The sequence below is a fragment of the Rhipicephalus sanguineus genome, chromosome 3 (genome assembly GCF_013339695.2).
Source record: "Rhipicephalus sanguineus isolate Rsan-2018 chromosome 3, BIME_Rsan_1.4, whole genome shotgun sequence".
Lineage (NCBI taxonomy): Eukaryota > Metazoa > Arthropoda > Arachnida > Ixodida > Ixodidae > Rhipicephalus > Rhipicephalus sanguineus.
Genome location: NC_051178.1, coordinates 87151195 through 87177451, shown reverse-complemented (window position 1 = coordinate 87177451; position 26257 = coordinate 87151195). Strand labels below are relative to the sequence as shown.

General features: G+C 49.2%; 1 protein-coding gene and 1 non-coding gene across 2 annotated transcripts; both read right to left on the bottom strand.

The window, feature by feature from the left end:
- Positions 1–91: 91 nt before the first annotated feature.
- LOC119385637 (acetylcholinesterase) lies at positions 92–26257 on the bottom strand. The gene is made up of 5 exons (XM_037653042.2): positions 26036–26257; positions 11150–11512; positions 8309–8615; positions 548–1130; positions 92–278 (listed from the first exon to the last, which is right to left on the bottom strand). The coding sequence occupies exons 1-5, from the start codon at positions 26255–26257 to the stop codon at positions 92–94; spliced, it is 1662 nt and encodes a 553-aa protein (XP_037508970.2).
- Trnag-gcc (transfer RNA glycine (anticodon GCC)) lies at positions 17554–17624 on the bottom strand. The gene has a single exon. It is a non-coding gene; the product is annotated as a tRNA-Gly (tRNA).

The window sequence follows — 26257 nt, the reverse complement described above, 5'->3', positions numbered from 1 at the left end:
CCACTACACACTCTGCACTAGGCAGCTATATGTTGTTCAGGTTGCCAGTCCTTGTGCATATTGTGTGCAGTGTTCATAGCACATTCAAGGGCTATGGCATTGTAGTTGTAGCCATACTAGTGGCCTGTCGATAGAGGAACGCCTTCCAAAAGGCACAGTTTGTCTCATGGGGCATCACGGCTGCTTTGGCGTAACTTCTGTTCTCGCTGCCTGCGAAGACTATGGGACCTCGGTGGAAGGTCTCCCAGCGGGTCCAGTTGGACTCTGGAGGCGGCTCACTGTGGAATATGCCATACACATATGTAAAAATAGCCGACAATTTGCATGTGCAAGATTTTCGCATTTTGCATGTGCATATATGCGCGCACACTTACAAACACACGTGCGAACATGCATAAAGTTGGACACACCACGAAAAATATTTGTGGCTATGCCCATGTTCCCGAGACCATGGGCATAGCCACAAATATTTTTCGTTATAACGAAGTTTTTCGTCATAACGTTATAACGAAGTGCCCCTAAGGAAAATCTGTTTCGCTGCACTGACCCGTTCCATACAAATCCCGCGAACATGTCGGCCATGTGCTGCGAGAATTGGAGCTCTCTGTGGTCTAGCCCGTACTCGTCCTGGATGGCGCCCACCAGGCCGGATGCGTAGATAAAGTCCAAAAGCTGGGGAACTCCTTTCCAGTGGGCCCACCAGCGGTAGTAAGGAAGGTGCGCAAACTCGTACGTGAACACGCGGCTTCCGAGCGCCGCGGCTTCTTCGACCATTAAGTTGACCGGGCAGTAGACGTGCATGTCGCCCAGGAGCTCGTCCAGGGACTCAAGCACGTTGACGCCCTTCGTGTTCGCGAACTGCGGCGCGTGCAGACCGTAGAAGTCGAGCACCTCGCGGGGTTCCGCCACTCCGTGTCTCCGCAACCAGTCTGCGAGCAGCTCGAGCACTTCCCACCCACTGGTCTCGTCGTTGAAGTGCAGTTGCGAGCGTCGCAACATTTCGAGAACGTAGGGCACGCCTTCGTTGCTGGTGTAGCCCGCAATGAAATCCAGGGGCCTGAAGCGCGCGTGCATGTTGATGTCCTTCTCCGGCACCACAGCATTCTCCAACATCTTGTGTTCGTGCGTGACTGCGACGGAATGGACGTGACGCTGACAAGGAGTCAGTGAATAGCATTCCCGCAGTGAACTGAAACAAGGATCGAGCAGACAGTGTCCCTTTCAAGGGAGAAATTCTAACTGGTTCCAGCTGGAACAAGTTGAACTGGGTTATGGAACAATCCCCACTTAGAACCAGCTGAAACCAGATGCCAGCTCGTCCCAACCGGAACTTGTTGGTTTCTGGTCCCAATTCGGACCAGTGCGAACAAATACCAATTTGTCAGAAATACCAATGACTTTAGGGCACACACTACATAGTATGAGCCAAATGTTTTTACAAGCATATATGAATATTATGTCTGTTTGAGGACACATACGATGCAGTTGTGGCAGGCCCGTAGCCTGGGGGGGGGGGGGGCTAGGGGCCTGGATTCCCCGAAATTTTGGTGAAGTAGGTGTTTTTACCAGAAATAAATAATAAAAACAGGTCAAGGTTTTCAGGAAGTGCCCCCCCCCCCCCCCCCACGAGAAAAATTCCTGGCTACGGGCCTGAGTTGTGGTCTACATATGACATCACAGAACTGAAAATTTTGGCTTGTAACGCGTAGCGTAATAATCAAGTATTGCTTGTGACAGTGTTCTCATTTTCAACCATAGGGCAAGGAATCTTCGGTGAAAGAAATATGAACTGACTGTAAGCCTTAAATTTCATTTCCTCTGTTAAAGCCCTCGATGATGGCTTCCAAAACACGGACTTGCAGTAGAACCACATGAATTCCACATTTAATCCTGGGTTCGATTAGCCTCCATGGGTACGCGTGCAGCTGGTTCTACCACAAACCAAAAATGTTCCTGCTAGATCAGCTGGCTAGTACGCACGTTCTTGCTCCAGACCACTTGGTTTAATTCATTTGCTGACCAACTGGTTCTACTCGTTTCCAGACCTACTGATTCCAGGTTGTTTCATCAACTGGTTCCAGCTGGTTCTGTTTCCTGACCGATGGTTCCAGTTGCTTTCATTAACAGACCAAATGCATAGTTCCAGCTGTTTCCATTTCCAGACCAACTGCATGGTTTCAGCTGGTTCCATTTCCGGACTGGAGCGGACCGAGCGGTTCCTGCTGGGGAGGGGACCAACTGGAACCAGTTGCTAACCCGTTGGCTTCCAGCTGGACTGTCATCTGGCTCGCTTGCGTTTCATTTATTGCAAACTCGGCGCCAGCCACATTCCTAGGAAGCATGCTATGTCATGCTGACAGCACGCGTACGCCGTTCGTGACCTCAAGTTACCAGGCGAGTGGCGAGATAATGCAAGGAAAGACACGCAAGATATTGTTGCGAACACAGGCACCCCAAATATGCCCTTTGTTTTTAAAGGGGCCCTGAAACACTTTTCCGAGTAATCATCGAATGCATAGGCGTGCGCAGGATTCGTCATTAGGGGCGGGCGCAAGGTCTCATCGAGTCCAAAACACGACATGCTTCACAATAATTAAATGAAAATGAAGCGACGACTTGCTTCTCAGAATGGTCTGTCTGTGGTCGGTGGCTTTCCGGGTGCAAAGATGGCAGCTAATAGTTCTTGGAATCCAACGTACCTTTGGCCGCCATTATAACCTAAAAGAACCTGCGTGGCCGTGGCCACAACCCTGTTCTTAGACTGTGCCTGCCCCCCCCCAGGTGATTATGCCCCCCTCGAGCGCACGCCTATGATTGAATAGGCTTCAGTAAAGGAATCAAGTGCCTGACGAATCGACTGCCGCAAAATTCTTTAGAGGCAGTCAAGTACGAGTGTAGTTAAGGGATTTTATGGAGCTCACAACTTAAGGAGCTCACGATGCTGAAATCAGCCTATGGCCGTGAACTTTGTGTTTATAGCGCGGTCATTTGGGTCTATGACATCATTTGCCAAGAGAAGAGCGAGCGATTTCGAGCTGACTTTGAGAATTAATTGTAAATTTCAGGCCGCGCGTGCAGCGCTATAATAATAAAGTGCGTATTTGGGCCGGTTGGTACATGTTCAACGATACGAGAAACAGCGCGACACACGGGACAGTGAAAGAGACGGACCAAGCGCTGACTTACAACCAAGGTTTTATTCCGTACATGGGGGTATATATAGCACATGCACCGTGAAAGGAAGGAGAGGAGAACAGTGACGTGGAACTTTGTTCACGAATTCTATGAAAGCTTCTGAAAAAAATAAAACCATCATCCACTAGACAGATAGGCAATTTCCCTGGTGAGGAGCGCTAACGAAGGCACGCTCACGCACATATCACCTTTTTTGTCAATGCAAAATGCCTCATAAATCTCACGTGCTCGTTGATCCCTGTATCGCCGAAGTATCTTACATTGATCGAACATTGCATGACAGCCGCATACGGAGCTGTGCGCAGCTAGGTGGCTGCCCACAGAACCCCGCATTAGATTGCGATGTTCCCTGAGGCGGTCATTAACACACCGACCAGTTTGGCCGATGTAGCAACGACCGCATGAGAGGGGGATTTCGTATACCGCGTTATGACAGCATTCAACAAACTTTTTGGCGTGTTTCTTGTCACACACGCGAGGCCCTCTGTCTTCTCTGTTCACCTTATTGCACATACCAGAGAACTTATTTTTTGCTGAAAAGACAACTCTGATGCCTGCTTTTTGTGCTACTTTTTTTAAAGGGACCGACAACCAACTTTTGCGGTACCCGTTTTCTTGGGTGCAACGGGAAGCTTACCGGTCAGAGCTTCTAATCACGGAGTGGTAACGCGGAGAACGCCGTAAAACATTTGTAATCAGAGTTTTTCGATCTGCAGCGATTATGCAGTCTTAATATCACATGCTGCAAACAGTGAGAGGTGAGCGCGATAGCGATTATACGCCAGCAGCGGTGACAAGTTATGCCCTAAGTATAAAAAGGCAATGTTACGTTTGCAAAGCCTGCGGCGCCGCGACTACTGCTTTCTAGCCTATTAAATTATTTTACAATAGTTATAGCGTTTTTCTGGGGCTTCTTGTAGAAGTACTTTGGCCGCACACAGGTCGCTTGATCACATTTTAGTCAAGCCAAGCCAAGCTAAGCCTTCGAAAACGAAACAAGTGGTAGGATACACGAGCAGTGTTGTTCATGAAGTGGTAGCAATCCTCCACAGAACAGTAAGTCGATGGCATTTTGCGAGCAGCAGCGCAAACTCGCGTGCTACTCTTCAAAAGTCCGATACGACGAGAGTCGAGCTACGCGGGAAACGCCGCCGGACGCCTCGCGCATGCGCCGCAGCCTCCGTTTCACTGGAAGCCACGAAAGCAGCGCCACATCTCATGGTTTACTTCTTTTACCTTAGAAACAAACGGGATTTGACAATAACATGCATATTCAAAATTTCAGCCCTCGTTCTGGTGCGTGTAAAAGCACGGGACTACGTACAACAAAGTGCTTAAGACTGCATACGCCTAGCTCATGGCGCTCGCGCTAGGCTGCGCGACATACCGGTTTTTGTTACTTTTAAACGCGATTTAAAAATATAAATCCTACTTAGATCGCGAAAAGTATTCTGGAATCTGTCACTATAATTCACGGCCTTTTCATTTCCACTAGGATCTAATCACCCGTTCTGGCCAGTTGTCGGTCCCTTTAAACAATGAGACACCCTATGCAAATATGGAATTACCGCTGTTTTTGAAAGTGGGCTCTTTTCCTGGCGACTAATCAGTTTTTTTGGCTGTTTTAAGCCTTCTAGAAGACCTTCGGCAATGGAACACAGTAGGTTGTCCGGGTAGCCTGCCATGCGCAGTCTGCGCACCTGCGAGTCAAAGCTAGTGCACATAGTGTGATGGCATGATCGCGTCAACGCTGCCCCTAGACAAGATTTTGCAATCGCTCGCTTGACAAGTTTAGAATGCGCAGAACTGTAAGGCAACAAGCTTTTCTTGGAGCGGGGGGCATACTGCCAGCACACGTGGTCAGATAAAAACATTTCAAGGTCAAGAAACCGAAGTCTCTTACCAGTGGGAAATTCAGTGGTTAGTTGGAGTTTGCTCATGCAAGAGCGAAACACTTCAACAATTCGATCAGCACATTGCTGTGTGTCAGAGTGGTTAGACCTGTAAAATATCAAAAAGTCGTCCACGAATCTAAACACTTTTACAGCGGTCGTCTGATGCAGGCATTCCATGAGGGATCTGTCATATTTGGCTAAAAGAATATCACTTAGGATCGGCGCGAGGCACGAACCTATGCAAACACCTTCTTTTTGAATATAAAGTTTGCCATCATGCTTTATAAATGTGGAACGTAAATAAAAGCTCAGCGTTTCTAAAAAGTTCCTGACGCTGATTCCACACGAGTCCTGAAACCTAACGCTCCCATAGCGGTCGATGCATTCGCTCACCTCTGCGCAGACCTGGTCCAACGGCAAGGAATAGTATAGGTCCTTAACATCTACTGAAAAGAAGCTCACTTTTGAAGGACACCCTTGCTGAAGATAGTCAGACACTTCTTGTGGCTTTCTGATGAGGCAGGGATCCTCCACATCAAGGACAGATAGGGAACGTTGCAAGAACCTTCCCACAAGGCGCTGCCAAGTGCCCTGTTCCGACACAATGACGCGGAAGGGAATCTCCGGCTTATGCGTTTTTGCCGAAAAGAACACCGAAAGGTTCAAGCCCTTCGCCGACCGCACTGACGACGCCAGTTTCTGAAGTCCAGCCTCTTCACAAAGTTTGGCCGCCGTTGCCTTGACCTTGGAAGGTTTGGCATTCGTGACCTGGAAGTTGCTTGTGACAGCGGCATCCGCCTTCTCTCTATAGCCCCATGTACGGAATAAAACCTTGGTTGTAAGTCAGCGCTTGGTCCGTCTCTTTCACTGTCCCGTGTGTCGCGCTGTTTCTCGTATCGTTGAGCGCTATAATGTTTAGCTCACATGTTCTCAGGAGTCTCGACTATACCGATCGGCAGCGTTTTCTGACCATGATGAAAAAGTGTTGCAGACCGGGCCGTACCCAGGAATTTTTTTCGGGGGGTGTTTGTGTGTAGAACGGCTAACTTTGGCAACTGGTGGTCGCTGTGAAGGCGTGCAAGTATTTTAGTGCCACCCGAAAAGTTTAAGCATGAACAACATTTGGGGGGTATTAGAACCCCCTGAACGCCCCCTTAGTTACGGCCGTGGTTGCAGGGCTCCTTGAAGAGTGTGGTGCAGCGAACCGGCTTCGTTCTTATGTTCTGATTGCAGTTCAATATACTACACACAATGTGACGATGCAGCGAATAATAATAACACGGGGTCAGATTCACTCATGCGTTTAGAGCTTAGAGGGCTATGCACTTTTGAGCAGTGTTAGGATTTTTCTAAAGTTGTTTACTACTACTTGGGAAGTCAGGGGTAGGTGAGAAGGACAGCTGCGATAAAAGAGCTCCTTCGAAGGCAAGGGCAGAGGGGAGGGCCCTGCTGGGTGGCTATAAAGTCCCTTGATATAGAGAAAGTAGCGACACTCTCCTCCATATCCTCTCCCAAGTGTCCAACCCTCCTCTCCCAAGTGTCCAAACCGTATCTATCTCCTCTCCCAAACGACCACCGTGCGGGCGCCGGCCCTATAACCCGGCACGCGCCACTTCCTATCAAGAATGCTATGTCACGCAGATAACGCGCGCGTTTCCCAGGCAACGGCCCGTGAAGCGGGGAGGTGGAAGGCGGGAGAGGAGGGTGCTCGGCGTGGCGGCTCGGTTAAAAGAAGGACGGTACTTTCCCAAAAATATCCAGGGACTTTAGGTGGCTATATCCCGCAGCGCCCTCGCGTGGCACTGCCCCTGGGCACAGAGTTCTTGCGGAGAGGTTTGGAAGCAACAGTACGGACGCGACTGTAGTACTCTGACCGCCGTATGCATGGATGCGCTGTTAGCTTGAAGTCGGATAAACTGTGCCTGAGATGATTGCTCTCAGGGTTGCCACTGACTTTCGAGTGAATGTCGCCAAACGGCGAGCAGAAAGTCGCCAAAAGTCGCCATTTTGTTACGAATTTCGCCAAAAAAGTCGCCATTCTAGATATGTGCGGCATATCCTAGTAATAAGAATTTCCACTGATGTATAGCCCCGTAGAATACAGTGCATTCAAAGCCCTTAAAGTATATTGACATTTCTCAATACCAGGCGCATCGCCCCTTCACCATGGGAGTGCTTGGTGCACCGGGTTCTCCGACTAGCCGCAAGATGTGCGCGGAGGCGCAAGTATGAAAGGATAAAACGCTCATGATATCCTTCCATCTCTGTCCGCTCGTTTCAAAGGTAAAAGTGTGGTAAACCTTACGCGAAAGCCGCGAAGGCGTTGTTTGTAGACAGCTTTGCATCCCCTCATATGAAAAAAAGGATTAACAGGTTCATTGAAAGTAGTAAGACAGAATTCTTACAGGTATCATTCATTAGTGAGTCTTATGCCTTTCAGTGCGAACTAATGTGATACCGGACGCCACTGTCCCTTTCATATATAATCACTTATATCTACCCTCGTCAATCCAGTGCGTTTTAATTGAACAGGTAGACATTGTAAAATGTTATATAGCAATTGTTTTCATTGCACACGTCCACCGAGAACAGTAGAAAATGCCTGAATAAATCATTTTTTATTGCACGAACACCCGCGTATCCGCCCATCTTCGCTATACGAGCTCGATTAGGGGATACTTCAGCGGTGAATAGGTCGCCAAGCTATTCAGAATAGTTGGAACTTTGGCGGAACAAATGGCCGGAACACACGACCAACCCGTCATCTAGCCCCTTCAGAAGCGAAACTTTAGCGAAGCTCTGAAGCATCTAGATGAATCTAGATGAATGGAGGAGATATACACGAGTTACAGGACGGACATACAGAACGGCGCGCAATGTGCACCTCAAAACCCAGAAAAATACAGAGAATAGTGCCGCTCATTCGTTGGGAAGGCACTGAGCTTAGGATGCATAACTCAGTGGAGACCTAAGCTGAAAATCGCCAAAAATTCGCCATGTCGCCATTCATAATTTTAGGTCGCCACGGGCCTCTCAAGTTCGCCAATTTGGCGAAAAGTAGCCACCATTGGCAACCCTGATTGCTCTACATATTTACAGGTCACCAAGCACGTCGAAAAAAACAACAACAATTAGTGTACACGCTGCATGGATTCATAATCAGATAGCATTATCGAACGCACGCACACGAGTAGCACAATCGTATAAATCTTGCGTGCCTGTCTGCGGGGAAAGGTAGCTGGGCCCGAACTCGATGCCAGCGCTGTCGGCTGCTTCGAGCGTGGCCCTCACAGAGCGTGACTTGAGGCAGTCGATGGCGGCTCTTCTGGCCGACGAGTCTGGACAACGCAGTTCCCTGGCTAGCGCGCGCACATTGCGTTCGGCGGCGCTGCCACTGTTCTCAGGGTAAGGAGCGTACGGCGAACCAGCCATCATCACCGCCCGCTGAAAGTACGCCGCACTCCGGTTAGACAGCAGGTGGTAGCCCAAAGACGCTGCTCCGGCCTCGTGACCCAGAAGCGTCACCTGCGATTTCGTACACACTTGGGTAAGTCGGTACATGATTGAAGGGAAATAGCGCAAAGACGAACGACGCCATCGCCTGTCTCGTTTGTCCGTCCTTTGTCTCTTGCACCCTTTCCAGGCCCGTAGCCAGGACTTTTTTTCGGGGGGGGGGGGGGGGGCACTTGCTGAAAACCTTGACTATGTGAAAAAAACAGCCATTTTCATTAGTTATTTTCGGTAAAAACACCTACTTCACCAAAATTTCGGGAGGGGGGGGGGGGCAGGCCCCTAAACATCCTCCCCTCCTGGCTGCGGGCCTGGCTCTTCCCATCATCTGCGACGTGGCAGTGACATATGCTGGTAGCGCAACTTTGCATTACTTACTTTCGGGCTCGTGTTAACGCCATATCGAGCGAACTTGATATTGTAACGCAACTTGCTGCAGCTGTACAATCAGGGCACAACTGAACTGGACGTGTGGCACAGGCCAACGCAGAGTTGCCATTGGCGGCATCTGCGCAAATTGGCTGCTCTATGACCACGTCTGTCGATGACAATTTCAGGTTGGCTCCAAGGCTACAAAGGCCTGCTTCAAACTTCTGTTTGGTATAGTGTACTGTGTACTAGCCATTTATCTTAATATTGGCAGATAAAATAGCAAACAAGACTAACGGATAACCAGTGTTTCCGAGCTTTTCTTTCATTTTGGCGAATGCGTACTTCGTACGCCCTACCAATTTAACATGGGTAATTTTTGAGACGGATAGGGGTCGATGTGTGCCTTTGTTTCACAATTTTTTCTTAAGAAGCCTCGAAGTCCAGGCAAATCTTAGTGGATATCAAGCTATCAATACTCATCTCGATAGGTTACTTTCGTCGGGAACAACGATCTCTTATGTTATCATTAGCCTAGCCTTTACATTATAACAGAGCAAAAACACTTTCTTTAAGCGGGTATCACCCGAAAAGAGTAATCCTCCTTGGCCCCGAAAAGAGGGACCAAATAGGATACCAGGGACATAGCGTGGCTTCACCTTTGCCGATAATGCGTTGCGGGAGCTTCCAATCAAGAATTTTATTAGAAATCCCCCTTGTCTGCGATGATCCAACCATCAGGTGGCACAGAAGCTCGCCCTCACAGCCACCAGAGTCTCACTAGAGCATAGACGCAGCTATCGATGTCTGCGTTTCGCACACGAGCCTCATATGTTCCATGCTATATACCTGTCGAGTCACAACCAACGTACATGGTCCTATATTACAGGGACACCCTTTCCATCTGTATTGGCGGAGCTCGCCGCTATACGGGACGGTTTATCTGCCATGATACCCAAGCTACATTGCTTGTCGCCAAACAGATTGCTTATCTATATAAACAGACTCAACCAAGGGTATTCGATAGATTTGAAAAGCGGCCGGCTACCCAAATATAGCCTCGGACGTCCACCTTCTGATCAATTCGTGCACTTGTACTCGTCCGGGTACTGTAGACCTGTCGGTCTGCGTCTGCTCAACTGGACGCCTATGCAGTTGTCATCTGGCGGAAGCCCAAAACTCGCTACTTCTACTTCGCCTGTCCCAAAAGGACAGCTTGCTCCTGCACTGCGGCGCTCCCAGCGTGCACTCATTTTCCCACGTGGATCGGACCCTCATGGCCGCTTAATTATCCGAGTAGTAGCCAAGAGGATGCGCGTGCGCCGCATTGACTATTGCGATCCGGGCCATCGGACATCCGGTGTACAGTCTCCCTCATTGTCTTGCCCTTCTGCGTTGCCCCAGCCACAGGTGCAACACGAGATCACCTCCTGAAGACTTGTCCGGTCTTTGACAAGGCACGTGCCCGGTGAACACTTAACCTAACGCACTAGAAACACGGTTCTTTGCACCGACCGCTTCTAGACTTCATCCAGAATAGATATCATTTCATCTATGCCGCAGGGCATACTGGCGCCAATAAAAAAATCTAAACAAGAGTCCTGCTGTGAATATAGTGCTTTGCCACTGAAAGGCGATACTGCCGGTGGTTTTTGTGCCAACGTAACTGTTGAGCTCTGGAGATACCCAGACGATGTAGTGCGTTGCGAGGGTTCAGTGAAGTACTCAACAGCGGAAGTTCAAGAAAATTCCCTCCACAGAATTTTGCTGAAGTTCTTGCATCATGCCAGCAGGTTGCGCCTGCTCGATGATGATGAACGAACTTTATTTAAATGGCAGAAAGGTCCCCTTTCCCTTGCAGGAGGGGGGGGGGCAGCCTAGACGTCGGCCATGATCCAGTGAGTCCTGGCGGCGTCTTCGGCCTGCCGTATTACTATTCTTGAGTCGGGTTGCGGAGCGCGGCCACGCACGCCCCTCATGGGGGGTCCGCCCTGCTATGTATCTCTTTTCTAACGTTCGTCCAAGTTGTTCAAGATTTCCAGTACACTCAACCGCACGCACAGCGTTTATGTTAGAGACAGGGCGTGCAAATACGGACACAAGAGACAAGTCAAGACATGAATATACCTTAACATGAATACTTACCAACTAGCCCATCTCTCTGTTAACACGGTTTATACCTGGAACGGCGATGCTCCGAATAGATGTATGTTGTCGCGCACCCACTGCAACGCGACTATCTGGTCTCTGATGCCCACGTTGCCGGGGGCCTCGTCGGGCTGCAGCGCGGCGTTGAGAAAGCCGAAGGCACCCACTCGGTACGCCGGCACCACGACTACGGCACGCCAGGCGGCGGCTATGTGCTTCCCGTCGTAGAAGGTGTACGGTCCGCCGCCGCCCCCGTATTGGAAGCGACCGCCGTGCAGAACCACCACGGCCGGCAGTAGCGGAGGGCGGCCGCAGACGCCGCACTCAGTACCGCCATCCTCCTCGAGCAGCGGCTGCCACACGTTCAAGTAAAGGCAGTCGTCTTCGCTGTTGGTCTGTGCAATATGGCGACGTGGGAACGGCGTCCACTCCAGCTGCACGTCGTGTGTGCAATGAGGCTATCCGTATACGGGAAAATATACACTTAATGGACCAGCACACCACGTACGTTGCATGAAATGCTGTTTGCTGGACATAAAGCAAGTGCGCGAGACTTTCTATTTTATCAGTTTGGCAACGGTGTACAAACTGAACCACAGCCAAGACACAACAATCTAATTTGTATTCCAGGAATGTTGAATGGCCCAGATATAACACCTGTATTTTCGAAATGCATGTACGAAACGTATATGTGCTTCATATAGACATGCCAGATTTGCGTATATGTAACGCTGTGTGGTGTGATAGCTGCGAATGCCATATACATGCGCGACTGCGAGGCATACAAGTTAGTTTATTGCGGAAAGCTTGATGCAATCACTGTGACGCTGTGAGATGTTTGAACCCTCCCCCCTCCCCCCCCCCCCCCCTTTCACTGTCCAAAAGGGGGAGCCTGCGTTGGTCGTTGTACTGTGCAGGGTGGTGAACATTGGCGAAACCAGGGCTGGTTCAAAACCGCTCCGAAAATTTTCAATTTTGCCTATGTATATATACGCGCGCACATACAAAGGCACGCACGAATATACGTTAGGAGTTCCAGAATTACGAACTCACGTAATTCTGAAAACTGCGTCTAACGACGTCCGACGCGGGCAAAAGACAGTCTCTGGCAAACAAATTTCGGAGTAAGATATAAATTTTACAAAATCTTCGTATACGTTCGAACAAATTTACGTTTACCCGTATAAGCATATAACATTTTGCCAGTTCAGATCCTCCCTCATATGAAATTTTATAACTACGATATTTATTTTTGGTGCTGATCGAGTCGCGATTTTGTAAACTTCGCTTTTATTTTATTGATATAATGACCACGCGCAAATTCCAAAAAAAAAAAATATGTATATATAGTTCGATCTGGTCCCATAAATTCTGCGGCATACACGATAGAATTTCTTGTGCCCCTAAAATACAAGAAAAATGATTTGCACGTAGGCCCCGCTGAGCCTAGTGATCGCATTTATGCGTTTTGACAAGCGTCTGAGTGCAGGAATCATGTGCTCTAAAAAGAAGAAAAGAGTACCTGTGGTGCGATCTTGTACGCATTCCAAATAAACACGGAGGCGTGGCGTTACATCCAGCCGCACACGAATGGCCCATTTGAACCGCGATAGACGTCACGGCCCTGCATTGACCAATCGCGTGCGGTCGCGTGCGGTCACGTGCGGCTGAATGTAATGCCACACCTCCGTGTTTATTTTGTAGCGCGTAAAAGATCGCACCACTGATACTGTTTCTGGCGAGTTCAAGAGACACTAAAGAGAAAAAAATCACAGCATATCCACGGGGTGAATGATGATGAGTGGGGCGAAGCTACGGAGGGAATCATCTGTAAACCGTGAAACTCTTCCGTGAAATGCGCCCAGTACATAATATAAAGAGTGTGAAACATCGTGTATATATTAAACATCAAACTTTTATTGTACTGTTGGTTTACGTGGTCCCTTCATTATCACTTGTGATCGGTGAAATGCAAGAAAGAAGTCCGCTCCCGAGCGAAAGAGCGCCAAGAGCGACCGCATTCCCCGCTCGCCCTGTGCGAATTAAAGGCAAGGCTAGAGGGAAGACAGGACGCGCGTTCCACGACGCGAGGTCGGTAGCATGCCCAACGAAAGCCAACGGAACGCGATCGTGCAAGGGCTCCGGCTTCGCATCGCCTCATGGTTCCATTTAGCGTCCCAAAACCAAACATATTGCTCAAGGTGTGCCTTGCGTTTTTCGTAGAAATAATTTCTTTATCATGTACACTAAGACGAAAAGTTGAAAGCTCACTAGAGTGTATCGCCCGCAAAGTATGTCTTTTAGTGTGATTTAACTCTCGTACGGCAGGGTCCTCGCGCCGTTGCCGGTCCACCTCGCCCGTTGACGATCGGGCGAGGTGGCTACATAGAACTACTACACTTTAAGAAAAACATCAGGCGTTCTTTCGTTCTGCTTTTACAAAACATCTGGCGTCTTTCGTTGGTTTATTTCATCAATCAACGGCGTTTTGAACAAAATTTTTATTGTTTAATCACGCACAGGAGAAATCTCACCAGGCACTACCTTGGAGGTAAACAATGGCTGCTAATGGCAATGAGAGACAGAAGTCGGCTTTTAGCTAACACTTACACTTCTACTTCTACTAACGTTTCCTACTGGAACATGCCAATGGCTGCTAATGGGGAATGAGAGACAGAAGAATTCGGCTTTTAGTTAACGCGCACGCTGCCAATTTTTTATTGTTCAACAACGCACAGGAGAAATCTCCCACCGGCACCACCTTGGAGGTCAAAGCGTAAGACTTGTTACTCACTATTACGACCACGACGAGGGACGAACGGGTGCCGCCTTAAGGAGCTTCGCCCCTAAAACGATTTTCCTCCCATTAGTAAATTACTCTTTCATAGTTCCAAAATCCCCACGCTTGCCGCGAGAAGACGCTTGGCGAGGGAAAAATGCGCAAGAAAGGAAAGAGTCGCTACACCACCTTGAAACTCCTGCATCAATCGCCGTGACGTCATAGATTTTGACGGCGTCGGCCCACATAGTTCCTAATCGGCCAAAATGAAATGCATTGTTTTCTGAGGGGGCCATAGACTTTCACATGCCAAGTTTTAGGAAATTTCGTTGAGCCAATTTGGCCAAAATACGAAATATACACTTGAAATCCATGACGTCACGCGTGGAGAATTTGGGCGCGAAATTTGAAAACAAAACATTGGCCGTTATTTTCCCCTCTAATAATGAACATATGATGGCGAAAAAATGCGAATGCATTTCTTGCGCCGAGAGTACACGGCGTAGTAATTTAGTGGCGTAAAGCTGGACACATCGACGCGCTCAAGTGTCTCCCTTTTGGGCGCCTCTTTCAACGAACGCTTCCTACGTGCGTTCGTAATCCCCTCAGGGATGTTGCCACCGCCTTCAATGCAGCACAAACGCTTTTAGAACGCGCTCTTTTCAGGCTGTGCCAAGGCAGCACAAACGCTACAAACGCGTTTCAAACGCACTGCATTGAGGCGGTGGCGCAGGGGTCTCCCTTTTCGGAGGTGCACTGAGGTACGGGGGCGGAGTCACTTTTCTTTTTGTTGTTGTTCGTTTCCTGACGTCACTTCCGTTTCTTTTTTTTTCTTCTTTTTCGCGTAGAGCGGCCAGGAGCGGCTGCATGTTTTCAAAAGTCTTTTTTTTTCTTTTTGCGCGGGTAGGAACAACGCTGTGGCCAATCCCCCTCGTTGGTATGAGCCGGTTTCCTTAGGGCAAACAAACAAACGCTGTGCAGAGACCTTTAATCGCGATTTGGCTAACCTCAGAGCCAACTCGATCCGTGCCGGCCCTGATCGCGATCAAAAGTGTTCGTACGACACCGGTATATGACACGGTATGAAAGCAAGCTTGACGGCTCGCAGAAGTTCGAGCCATCGTGGTGACCGCTGTTATGACGGTGGATACGCAGGTCGTTGAAGGCGCACGTAATATTTCCGAGGTTATTGTCGTGATCGACTTGAACATAAGCCTCCTGTGTTCCCGAAGAATCTGACCTGGAAACTGGACTCGCTTGAGCGCTGGCCAGACGTCGGCTGAGTTCAGTAACGAACTCTGGAATTAAAACTGCTGAACGAGTTGGCTGGGTGAGTGGAGTATAGTTAATGCGCGCTAAATATGTTAATACTTTAATGAGGACGCGTCCAATGTCGACCGCATCCTGGATTATTACGTTGGCCGTCGTTCCAGTACCAAGCAGCTACTTGGTGGCCCGTGGGCTGGCCGTATGTCGTATCCAATCTTTACTCGCGCGTCGCAGGCGCACGAACAATAAATCGAGCAATGTTGCAGGAACAAAAGCAACAAACCGTGTATCATTGTGTCACCATAGAGAAAGGTATCACTGCCACTGTCATAATAGCCGACACCACGATGGCTCGAACTTCTGCGTGCCGTCGAGCTTGCTTTCACACCGTGCCATAATACCGGTGTCGCACGGACACTTTTGATCGCGATCGACAGCCAACGTATCCAGGATGCGGTCGACAGTTCGGCATTGAACTCAGCTGACGTCTGGCCAGCGCTCAAGCGAGTCCAGTTTCCAGGTCAGATTCTTCGGGAACACAGGAAGCTTATGTTCAAGTCGATCACGACAATAACCTTGGAAATATTACGTGCGCCTTCAACGACCTGCGTATCCACCGTCATAACAGCGGTCACCACGATGGCTCGAACTTCTGCGAGCCGTCAAGCTTGCTTTCACACCGTGTCATATACCGGTGTCGTACGGACACTTGATCGCAATCAGGGCCGACACGGATCGAGTTTGGCTCTGAGGTTAGCCAAATCGCGATTAAACGATTAAACCATGCAGCCGACCTTGATGCAGCGATCAAATGTGCCCGTGTCCGCAGAGAACATCGTGTCAGCCTGTCGGCGCTGTCGGGTTAGTCGGGTCCATGCTCTGCAGTGTTGTCCCTCCTACCCGCGCAAAAAAAAACAAAAACAAAAATAATGACTTCAGAAAACATACAGCCGCTCCACGCAAAAAAAGAAAAAACGGAAGTGACGTCCGGAAACGAACAACAACAAAAAGAAAAGTGACTCCGCCCCCGTACCTCAATGCACCTCCGGAAAGGGAGACCCGTGGCGCAGGGAAGAGAGAGCGAACGGCGAGAGAAGGAGCGGCGAAGCACTGCACCTACCCTCTCCTACACTCTCTCGCACCACATGCTCCGGTTGCTAGGGGCGAGGATAAGCGCGCGCGCCCGCAGCTGTTGCTGTGGGAGAAGGAGTGAGGGCGGAGAGATAACACCTGCCGGCGCGCGGACAACGCCGAATGCCTCACACAGCCCGACTAAGAAATGCATTCGCATTTAAAATAACGACATTAGGGTTCTCAGAGTGCAATTTATCAATCCAGAACGATTCATTGTTTCACTTCAGTGTCCCTTTAAAGATACAAGTTCACTTTCGTTTAGAGAGTCGCGCCTCTCACGTAACTCCGAGGGAAGCGTGTGTATATATATATATATATATATATATATATATATATATATATATATATATATATATATATATATATATATATATATGTATATATATATATATATATATATATATATATAGGGTTTCCAAAGAATGTTCCTGGCTATTGGTTTAATTATATGAAAGAAAACTAGTCACAGTGAAAAACATAACAACATTTATTCTGAGCTTTCGGCCGGGGACCGGCCGAAAGCTCAGAATAAATGTTGTTATGTTTTTCACTGTGACTAGTTTTCTTTCATATATATATATATATATATATATATATATATATATATATATATATATATATATTCAAAAAGAGTTAACGTTTCTCTTCAAAGAGAGTTATATAAGTGACAAGTCAGGACTCCCCAAAAAGAATAAAAAACTCTTCTTTTTTTTTCTCGCTCAGAGTTGTTAACCCCAAGGAAAAGCTGTAAAAGAAGTTGAGTAGAGGGATCAGGTCATGCTGAACAGCTGGATGATCTAAATTTAGCGAAGGATCGATATGTGCACTTACTACATGCGACTCAGTAAAAGGAAACACAGTCAAGTCCGGCAGAGAGATTGGGTTGTAGTCACTAAATCGCTGGGATAAATCTTCGTCCTATAGTTGCAGGAGTGATAAAATCAGGCCTGTCATAATGAAACGTGCAGCGCCGCAGGGAGTAAGACAAGATTTTTTTCATCGATGCTCTGTTCGCGTCTGGGCATGTCATGATACTTGCAGTAATTGCCGTTCTATTGACTAAATTAGGGGAGGCGTTGCAGGTGCAAAATTTCAGCCAGCGAATGCAACGCAAGAATACCATCTACTAGCAATCCTAGTGCTGTTGCTAATTACGAGATGATAGTTCCGATATGAGTAGTGAGTATGGTAGTATAAAAGCAAATAGCTTAACAGCTAAAAAACAAAAATCTGCGGCAAAAGAAAAAAAAAAGTTGCGTCGGCCGGGAATCGAACCCGGGCCACCCGCGTGGCAGGCGAGTATTCTACCACTGAACCACCGACGCCACTGGGAAGCATGAGCTCGAATTGATGTACTATACGTTATTAGCTGCTTGCGCTCGAGGCAATGCAGATTTTATTATGTTTTATAAGTATGCCTAATGCTTCCTGCAAGTAGGTGCATTTGTTTTACATGCTACGACATAACTAAGCCCGCTTTGTCACTTCTCTGGCGACGCTGGACGCTGCAAGGGGGAATGCTCGGCGCGTAATTTGAACCGGTGCGCTGAAAAGTAGTGCTAGACTCTTTCTCTCTATTACAGAATTACACCATGAAGCGAACAATGAAATAAGTGAATCGATGAACATCGCTAATTAACGGCCTTATTATGACGATATTTCAAGCAGGCAATTTTTGCCTCAGCTTTAAAAACCGTCATCAAAAGGTGAATGGGATTGCTGCAATAGTCCGCAGCGATCCAATCGGATCGGCTGAATGTATGCTCGTAAAATCTAAAAGACGATATTTTCATATGTGGCGGTCAAGAAGGAGGTGTGGCGTTAAAAAAACCGAATGTTTTGTGCGATGCTGAAATGATGACGTGATATGGGCGTGTCACGATAAATCGGAAGAGAGGACGAGATATTTATATGATTCTCTAGTTCATTAATCGATGTAGTAGAAATAGAATAATGAAATCGAGTGGGATTATGACCTAGAGAGAAGGGACATGAGTTTACATTCAATGGAATTCAGGAGCATTAGCCAAACAGTACACCAACACAGTAAAGATCTCTCTGAAGCATATGTGTTGATCGTGACAATTAGTGATGGTGCGGTAAATTACACAATCATGCATCAGCGAAAATTCGAGCACTACGAGAAACATGCAAAGGTAAGTCGTTTTTAAGAATAGGACGTGAGCGAGATTATATGAGGAGCTTTTTTCTAAAAGAGCCAAAGGCAGAAACCAAAACTGGGCGAAATTTCACGAGAATGTAGCGCACACCCAAATGCCTTTCGTACTGGAAACATTTGTAATCAACATATGTCCATGCCTGGTTGCAACATGAACTTAAAAAAAAGTAGTTCCGAATAAAAAAATAGCCAAATGAGGCACCTGTTTGAATGCGCCTGAACCAGATCCATTAAACCATTGCTGCGTCAACATCTCGTGACCAGAACAATCAACATGGCCGTATTCAATCTACGTCCCGTATGACCTAGGTGTTTTGCTTTTTGCTGTCATGCTTTCACTCCACAAAATCTTTTCTTAGGCGAGCTGGTACCTACTTAAGGACATGACATAAATGCTAAGAAACAGACCTTCCTACTCCCGTGTGCTTCTTAGTGTTTCTTGTAGAGTTTTGCGCTACAATAATGTCAGTTTTTCGCTCCAATACGTTCTACTTGAAATTGAAGACGAAGGAAAGGAGCATACTGGAGACCGATCTATTCCTAGAAGACGAAGAAGTGATCCCAAACGGCGCCGCCTGAAACCAGCTTGGAACGAAGAGGAAGAAGACCAGCTGAAGCATTTTTTGGAGGCCTTCAATAGATGCCAAGAAGATGAAAACTCGGCCGATGGTCCAGAAGAGTGTGCCTGTTGCCAGGAAGAACCAGCCACTTATGCGACTGCTCTACAAATCTAGTCATTGCCATTACGCCCATGCAACGAACGTTAACTTTGTCGCAAAATATTGCGATATCGTTCATGCGCTGCCAGTAGGCTATCTTTTTTTTTGCGTATATATATCCAATTCAAGACCGAATACAATGTTTCAATCAAAATGTGACACTTACTCTGTGCCATATCTATAAGGGCCAAATCCGAAGTTTACTTCTGAACATCAGTTGCGCTAGGCTACATACGTTTCAACTGCAATATAGCTTTGAGGTATTTTGCCGACATGAGAGCACTGACAAAACATTGCTGGAGCGGGCTCTACCATATTCTCAATAGCAAGCAACTGAGCTCCTTTTATTTCAGTGCCGCTTATTGTGGACTTGGCTCTTTCAGAAAAAAAAAAAAAAAGACACGCCTGATATAAAAGCTTAAGCGCGACACGAAATGCGGCGAAGCGTTGCAGGGAAGACAACGCACGGTGGAGGCGAGCGAATTAGAGGCCACGGAGATCCCTTATTTCTATCTATGAACGTTAAAATCTGTTTTTATGTTATTGAACATCATTCTGTCTGCCTTTTAATGAACACCTCGTTACAGCCCTGGAATGCCAAAAAAAAAAGAAGAGAAAAAGTCGTAATTGCGAGCCGCGTAAATTGTCTGAAGTGATGCATCGGATCACTGTCGGCGTCACTTTGGAATTTCTGCGGCCACTCAACGTGACGTCATTGGCTTGGACGGCGCCACCTTGGATGTGTAGTTAGCTGCTTATTACTAAACGAATATTACGACGCGATATCCTGAGTGAACTAATGAGTGATGACAGCCTTTGAAGAAGACTGGTCCTCCAGCCGAAACTGTCAGGGTAAAATATTTGTTTCCTATATTTCAGTACGAAGTCTTTCACAATTTTTATTACGGTAGCCAGAAGAAGTTCTGGTTATCCTATATATATATATATATATATATATATATATATATATATATATATATATATATATTCTACTGAATGTAAATGACAGACGCTCCGCTGTTACGGAAGACGACGACGACGATCGGTGGCCCCGTGGTTGTCGCTCGCGCACGCGCTCGCCGGTAGCCAGACCTGCCTGATAAAGAGCCTTTCGCAAAGCAACGTCTGACCCTTTCTTGACGTACAACACCCCTATTTCAAGTGGTGGAGGAGCCGGGGTTCCCGTCAACCTGGAACTTCGCAATCGGACGCTACCATCGCCTTTCACCATGACTGCTCCTGGCCCTTCGCAAGCTGCCGCAACCACGACAGTCTTCTGTACGGGTGTGCCTCGGCAACGCGACCCACCCATCTTTCGCGGAAACGACGAGCACGACGTGGAGGATTGGATCGTCGAGTATGAAATAGTAAGCGCTTCCAACAAATGGGACGACTGCGACAAGCTCACGAACGTGCGCTTTTACCTCGCTGATGTGGCCAGCCTCTGGTTTAAAAACCATGAGGGTGAAATCACCAACTGGTCGACGTTTAAGACAACCATCGCGGCGGTCTTCGGTCGTCCCGCCGTGCGCCGGCTTCGCGCGGAACAGCGTCTGCGTAGTCGAGTCCAGCGCAGGGACGAGACCTTTACAAGCTACATCGAGGATGTCTTGTCTCTTTGCAAGCGCGTCGACCCATCTCTCGCCGAAATCGACAAAATCAAACACATCATGAAAGGAGTGGACGACGATATGTTCCAGATGCTCGTCGCTCGGAATCCTCAGACTGTCGCCGACGTGGTCCAGCTCTGTCAGTCATACGACGAGTTGCGAAAGCAGCGCGTCTCGACGCGCCGTGCAGCCGAAGATACAGCTGAGGTTTCCGCCGTTGTCAACGACGTCGCCGCTGACCATGCCGTTTTACTGCCGCATATAAAGCAGTTCATCCGTGAGGAAGTTGCGCGTCAACTTTCCCTCGTCAACACCTGAGCCAGTAACATCATTAGACCCACGTCTACGCCAGGTCATTGAGACACAAGTAGCGCAGGCACTACCGCCATCGCCGCCTACCACTACACCGCTGACGTACGCTGCCGTCGTTTCCAGACCACCAGCCTCACCTGTTTCTGGCACCTACCGGGACACCGGGTACTTCTGCACTACGACGCAGCCCACACGCTTGGCACCCCATCCTACCTCGCCCACCGGACCTTCTGCCGTTAGCCCATGGCGTACCTTCGACAATCGGCCGATATGTTTTGCGTGCGGTTTTGTGGGGCATATAGCACGCTACTGTCGCCGTCGCAACCTGCAGCCTCAGAACGGTGGGAATTCCACAAATCGAGCTGCTCAGTTTCCCCCACGACTTTCTTCTCCTCTCGCCGACTCGTTTTCCCCACGACGCCCTTTCGACCCCCGCCGGACATCATCGCCCCGTCGCCGATCCGTTTCCCCGATGCATCGCCGCCCTAGCCCCGCACGAGAGGAAAACTGACAGCCGCAGTTCCGGAGGCAAGAACTGCGTTGTCGTCGAACTTTTCAAGACCTCCTCTTTATCCGCCCAACGAAATCGATATAGAAGTGGAAGGTGTAGCCGTACGTGCACTTGTCGACACAGGCGCTGTCGTTTCTGTAATTAGTGAAAAACTGTGCCGCAATTTGAGAAAAGTCCCAACGCCTCTTACCAATTTTGCCCTGCGTACGGCTACCTCGCATTGCATATCACCGACGGCTCAGTGCACAGCTCGCGTTGTTATTCAAGATGTTTGGTATGCCGTCAAGTTTGTCGTTCTTCCTCGCTCATCCTACGACGTCATACTAGGATGGGATTTCCTTTCTGCCCATCAGGCCCTCGTCGACTGCGCTCGTGCTGAACTGACATTGACGACTCCGTGCCCCGACCTCGACGACCACAGTGCGCCTAAAGTATTTGCCGCAGCCGACGTCCACATCGCGCCTTTGTGCGCCGTTCTTGTGCCTGTGTTTTCGCCTGCTGCCACTAATTTGACCCTACTGTTTCAACCATCTATAGCTAGTGCGCGCCGTCGAACCTTCCTCCTCCCATTTGCCGTCGTCGACTTTTCCAATGGTTCCGCGGCCCTTTACGCGTGCAACGTCTCTGCTTGCCCGTATATCTTACTACGTGGCGAGTGTCTGGGGACCCTCGAGACCTTGGATTGCATTTTCGAAGACCCAATGCTTCCAGACAAGCCATCGCTACCGACTTGTGCCATTACACCTGCAACTGACACCGAAGTTCCTATGGACGTGTTTCGCAAATCTATCGACTCCCACCTCACGCCTGGGCAGCAGGAACAGCTGGTCAAGCTCCTCCAGCGTTTTCGAGCCTCCTTCGACCACGACCAGCCTTCCTTAGGTCGAGCGTCAGCTGTTGTTCACCGTATTGATACCGGTCAACAGGCACCATTGCGACAGCGTCCATACCGTGTGTCAACTGCCGAACGCCGTGTCATCAGTGACCAGGTCGATGACATGCTAAAACGTGGCATCGTCCAACCATCCAGCAGTCCCTGGGCCTCTCCAGTTGTGCTGGTGAAGAAGAAGGATGGATCCATCAGATTCTGCGTGGATTACCGGCGTCTCAACCGAATCACCCGCAAGGATGTCTATCCTCTGCCGCGCATCGACGATGCCTTAGACTGCCTACAGGGAGCAGAATTCTTCTCTTCCTTAGATCTGCGCTCTGGATACTGGCAGGTACCCATGGCGGAGGCCGATCGCGAAAAAACAGCTTTCGTCACGCCCGACGGGCTCTACGAATTCACGGTCATGCCTTTTGGCCTGTGCAACGCGCCAGCTACATTCGAGCGAATGATGGACACGATCCTTCGAGGCCTCAAGTGGAATATTTGCCTTTGTTACTTAGACGACATTGTCGTCTTTTCAACCGATTTTTCGACCCATTTAACCCGCCTCGAGCAAGTTCTCGCTTGCCTCTCCGCCGCTGGACTGCAACTGAACTTGAAGAAGTGCCACTTCGCCGCTCGAAAGCTTACGATCCTAGGCCACGTGGTTTCGAAGGACGGCATTCTCCCTGACCCAGCCAAACTTACAGCCGTTTCAGCGTTTCCCAAACCGACTACCATGAAACAGCTCCGAAGCTTCATTGGTCTTTGTTCTTATTTCCGGCGCTTCGTTCGCAATTTCGCGACCATCATCGCTCCTTTGACCAAGCTCCTCGCCGGCTCTAGTGATCTTTCGGCATGGTCTCCCCCTTGTGACGATGCTTTCAACGAACTGCGCCGCCTCCTGACGTCGCCGCCCATTCTGCGACACTATGACCCATTTGCACCCACGGAAATCCACACAGACGCTAGCGGTGTCGGGCTGGGCGCTATTCTTGCGCAGCGGAAAGACGGCTTCCAAGAGTACGTCGTTGCCTACGCAAGCCGAACTCTTAGTAAAGCCGAAAGCAACTATTCGGTCACCGAAAAGGAGTGCCTTGCCATTATTTGGGCGATAGACAAATTTCGGCCTTATGTGTATGGACGCCCTTTTGACATCGTAACTGATCACCACGCCCTTTGCTGGTTGTCGTCACTAAAGGATCCAAGTGGTCGGCTCGCCCGATGGGCGTTACGCCTACAAGAGTACGATATCCGAGTGGTGTATCGCTCCGGCCGCAAACATTCGGACGCAGATGCCCTCTCCCGTTCGCCCCTTTCTTCTGACCCTGCCTGCTGCACAAGTCATCTCTGTGATACCACTGCCCTTACCATCGCCGACATGCCATCCGAGCAGCGCAAGGACCCGTGGCTTGCATCCATTCTGGACATCCTGGCTGGTCGGACCGCTTCTCCCTCTACTCGCACGTTGCGTCGTCAAGTCGAGCACTTCACCACTCGCGATGACGTGCTTTACCGACGAAACTACACACCCGGTGGCCGTCAGTGGCTACTCGTAATTCCACGTCACCTGCGGTCTGAAATTTGTTCCACGTTCCATGACGACCCCCAATGTGGCCACGCAGGTTTCCTAAAGACGTATTCTCGGATCAGGCTCCGATATTACTGGCGTGGTATGTACCGTTTTATTCAACAGTACGTTCGGGCTTGTTCCACATGCCAGAGACGTAAGACTCCCCCTCAAAACGCCGGCGGTACCTTAATACCTTTGCCGTGCCCCTCCCGGCCGTTCGACCGCGTCGGCCTCGACATCTACGGTCCCCTTCCGAGCACTGCAGACGGTAACCGTTGGATCATCGTTGCCGTCGACCACCTCACGCGGTACGCCGAAACTTCACCTCTTCCTTCATCTACAGCAAAAGACGTTGCCAGTTTCATTCTGCACAATCTCGTCCTTCGTCATGGAGCACCTCGAGAGTTGCTAAGTGATCGTGGTCGCGTGTTCCTCTCCGACGTCATCACAGCATTGCTGCGTGAGTGCCGCGTCGTCCACCGTACCACAAGCGCCTATCATCCTCAAACCAATGGAATGACAGAACGCTTCAACCGCACCCTTGGTGACATGCTGTCTATGTACATCTCGTCAGACCACTCAAATTGGGACCGAGTACTACCGTTTATTACGTTCGCCTATAACACCGCCATTCAAAGCACTACTGGGTTCTCCCCTTTTTTTCTCCTTTACGGACGTGAACCTTCCTGCACTATGGACACTATTCTTTTGTACAGACCTGACGCCTCCGAGTCCACGACTCTGTCCCAAGCCGCTACATACGCCGAAGAATGCCGCCAACTGGCACGGTCATTCACTTCACAAGACCAAGGGCGCCAGAAGCACCACCACGACGCATCCACTAACGCTCCTTCCTACGATCCAGGCGCGCTCGTCTGGCTGCGTGTCCCTTCTGCTACTCCTGGCCTTTACACCAAGTTGGTCCCCAAGTACCACGGCCCATATCGTATACTCCAAAAAACATCACCGGTGAACTACCTCATCGAGCCAATGGAACCATCTTCTGACCATCGTCGCCGTGGCCAGGAAATTGTCCACGTGTCCAGACTCAATCAGTGCTACGGCCCTCCCGTGTTTACTGGTCCCTAGGTCGCCAGGATGGCTCCTTATTTCGCGGGGAACAATTGTACTGAATGTAAATGACAGACGCTCCGCTGTTACGGAAGACGACGACGACGATCGGTGGCCCCGTGGTTGTCGCTCGCGCACGCGCTCGCCGGTAGCCAGACCTGCCTGATAAAGAGCCTTACGCAAAGCAACGTCTGACCCTTTCTTGACGTACAACACCCCTATTTCAATATATATATATATATATATATATATATATATATATATATATATATATATATATATATATATATATATATATATATATATATATATATATATATATAGCAAGTTTCGCTAACTTTTTCAGAACGAAGACGACTCAAAACAGACAAAAACGTATTCGAAATTTTGGAATAATAATAATGTTTAGCATTTTACTGTCAAAACGACGACGGTTAAGAGGCACGACGTTGTGGAGGGCTGCGGTGGCGTTCTTTAGCGCGCACTGACATCGCACAGTACACAGATCTCTAGTATTCGGCCTCCATCGAAATGCGACCCCCACGGCCGGGATCGGACCCGCGACCATCGGCTTATCAGCCGAGCACCGTAACCACTGTACCACCGGGACGAACATTGGAGATTGTGGCAAACACTTTATGGTTTAAGTTCAGGCTGGGAAGCCTTGGCTCTAACTTTCCAAGCAGCAACCGATATCCTCCAATATAAATCAACGCTATAAATACCCAGAAAATCCATTACGGCAACAAACTTATTCGGCGTCGTCACTTGGCACCCGCGTTTGCACTAAAGCTTTAGCACCAACTCGCAGACACGAAAGCGGTCTCCATAAATACCTGTGGGCATCCAAGTCGAGTAAAGCCTCCTCCCAGCCACATTGCAGTGCCCACGTGGGCACGCAAGTACTGCTGGTAGTCGAGCAGACGTGGTGCTCCGAAGCGGTTGTGCGCTCGCAAGGGCAACGAGTACGGGATGCCCAGCGACCGGCGCACCCGCACGCCGTTCACCAGCTCCACGGCGCTGTCCACCGGCCCTCTGTCCGCCGAAGGGCCTCCGTATGAACTCGCGGTCAGCAACAGGTGGACGAGACCCGTACTCACCACGCCGCCCAT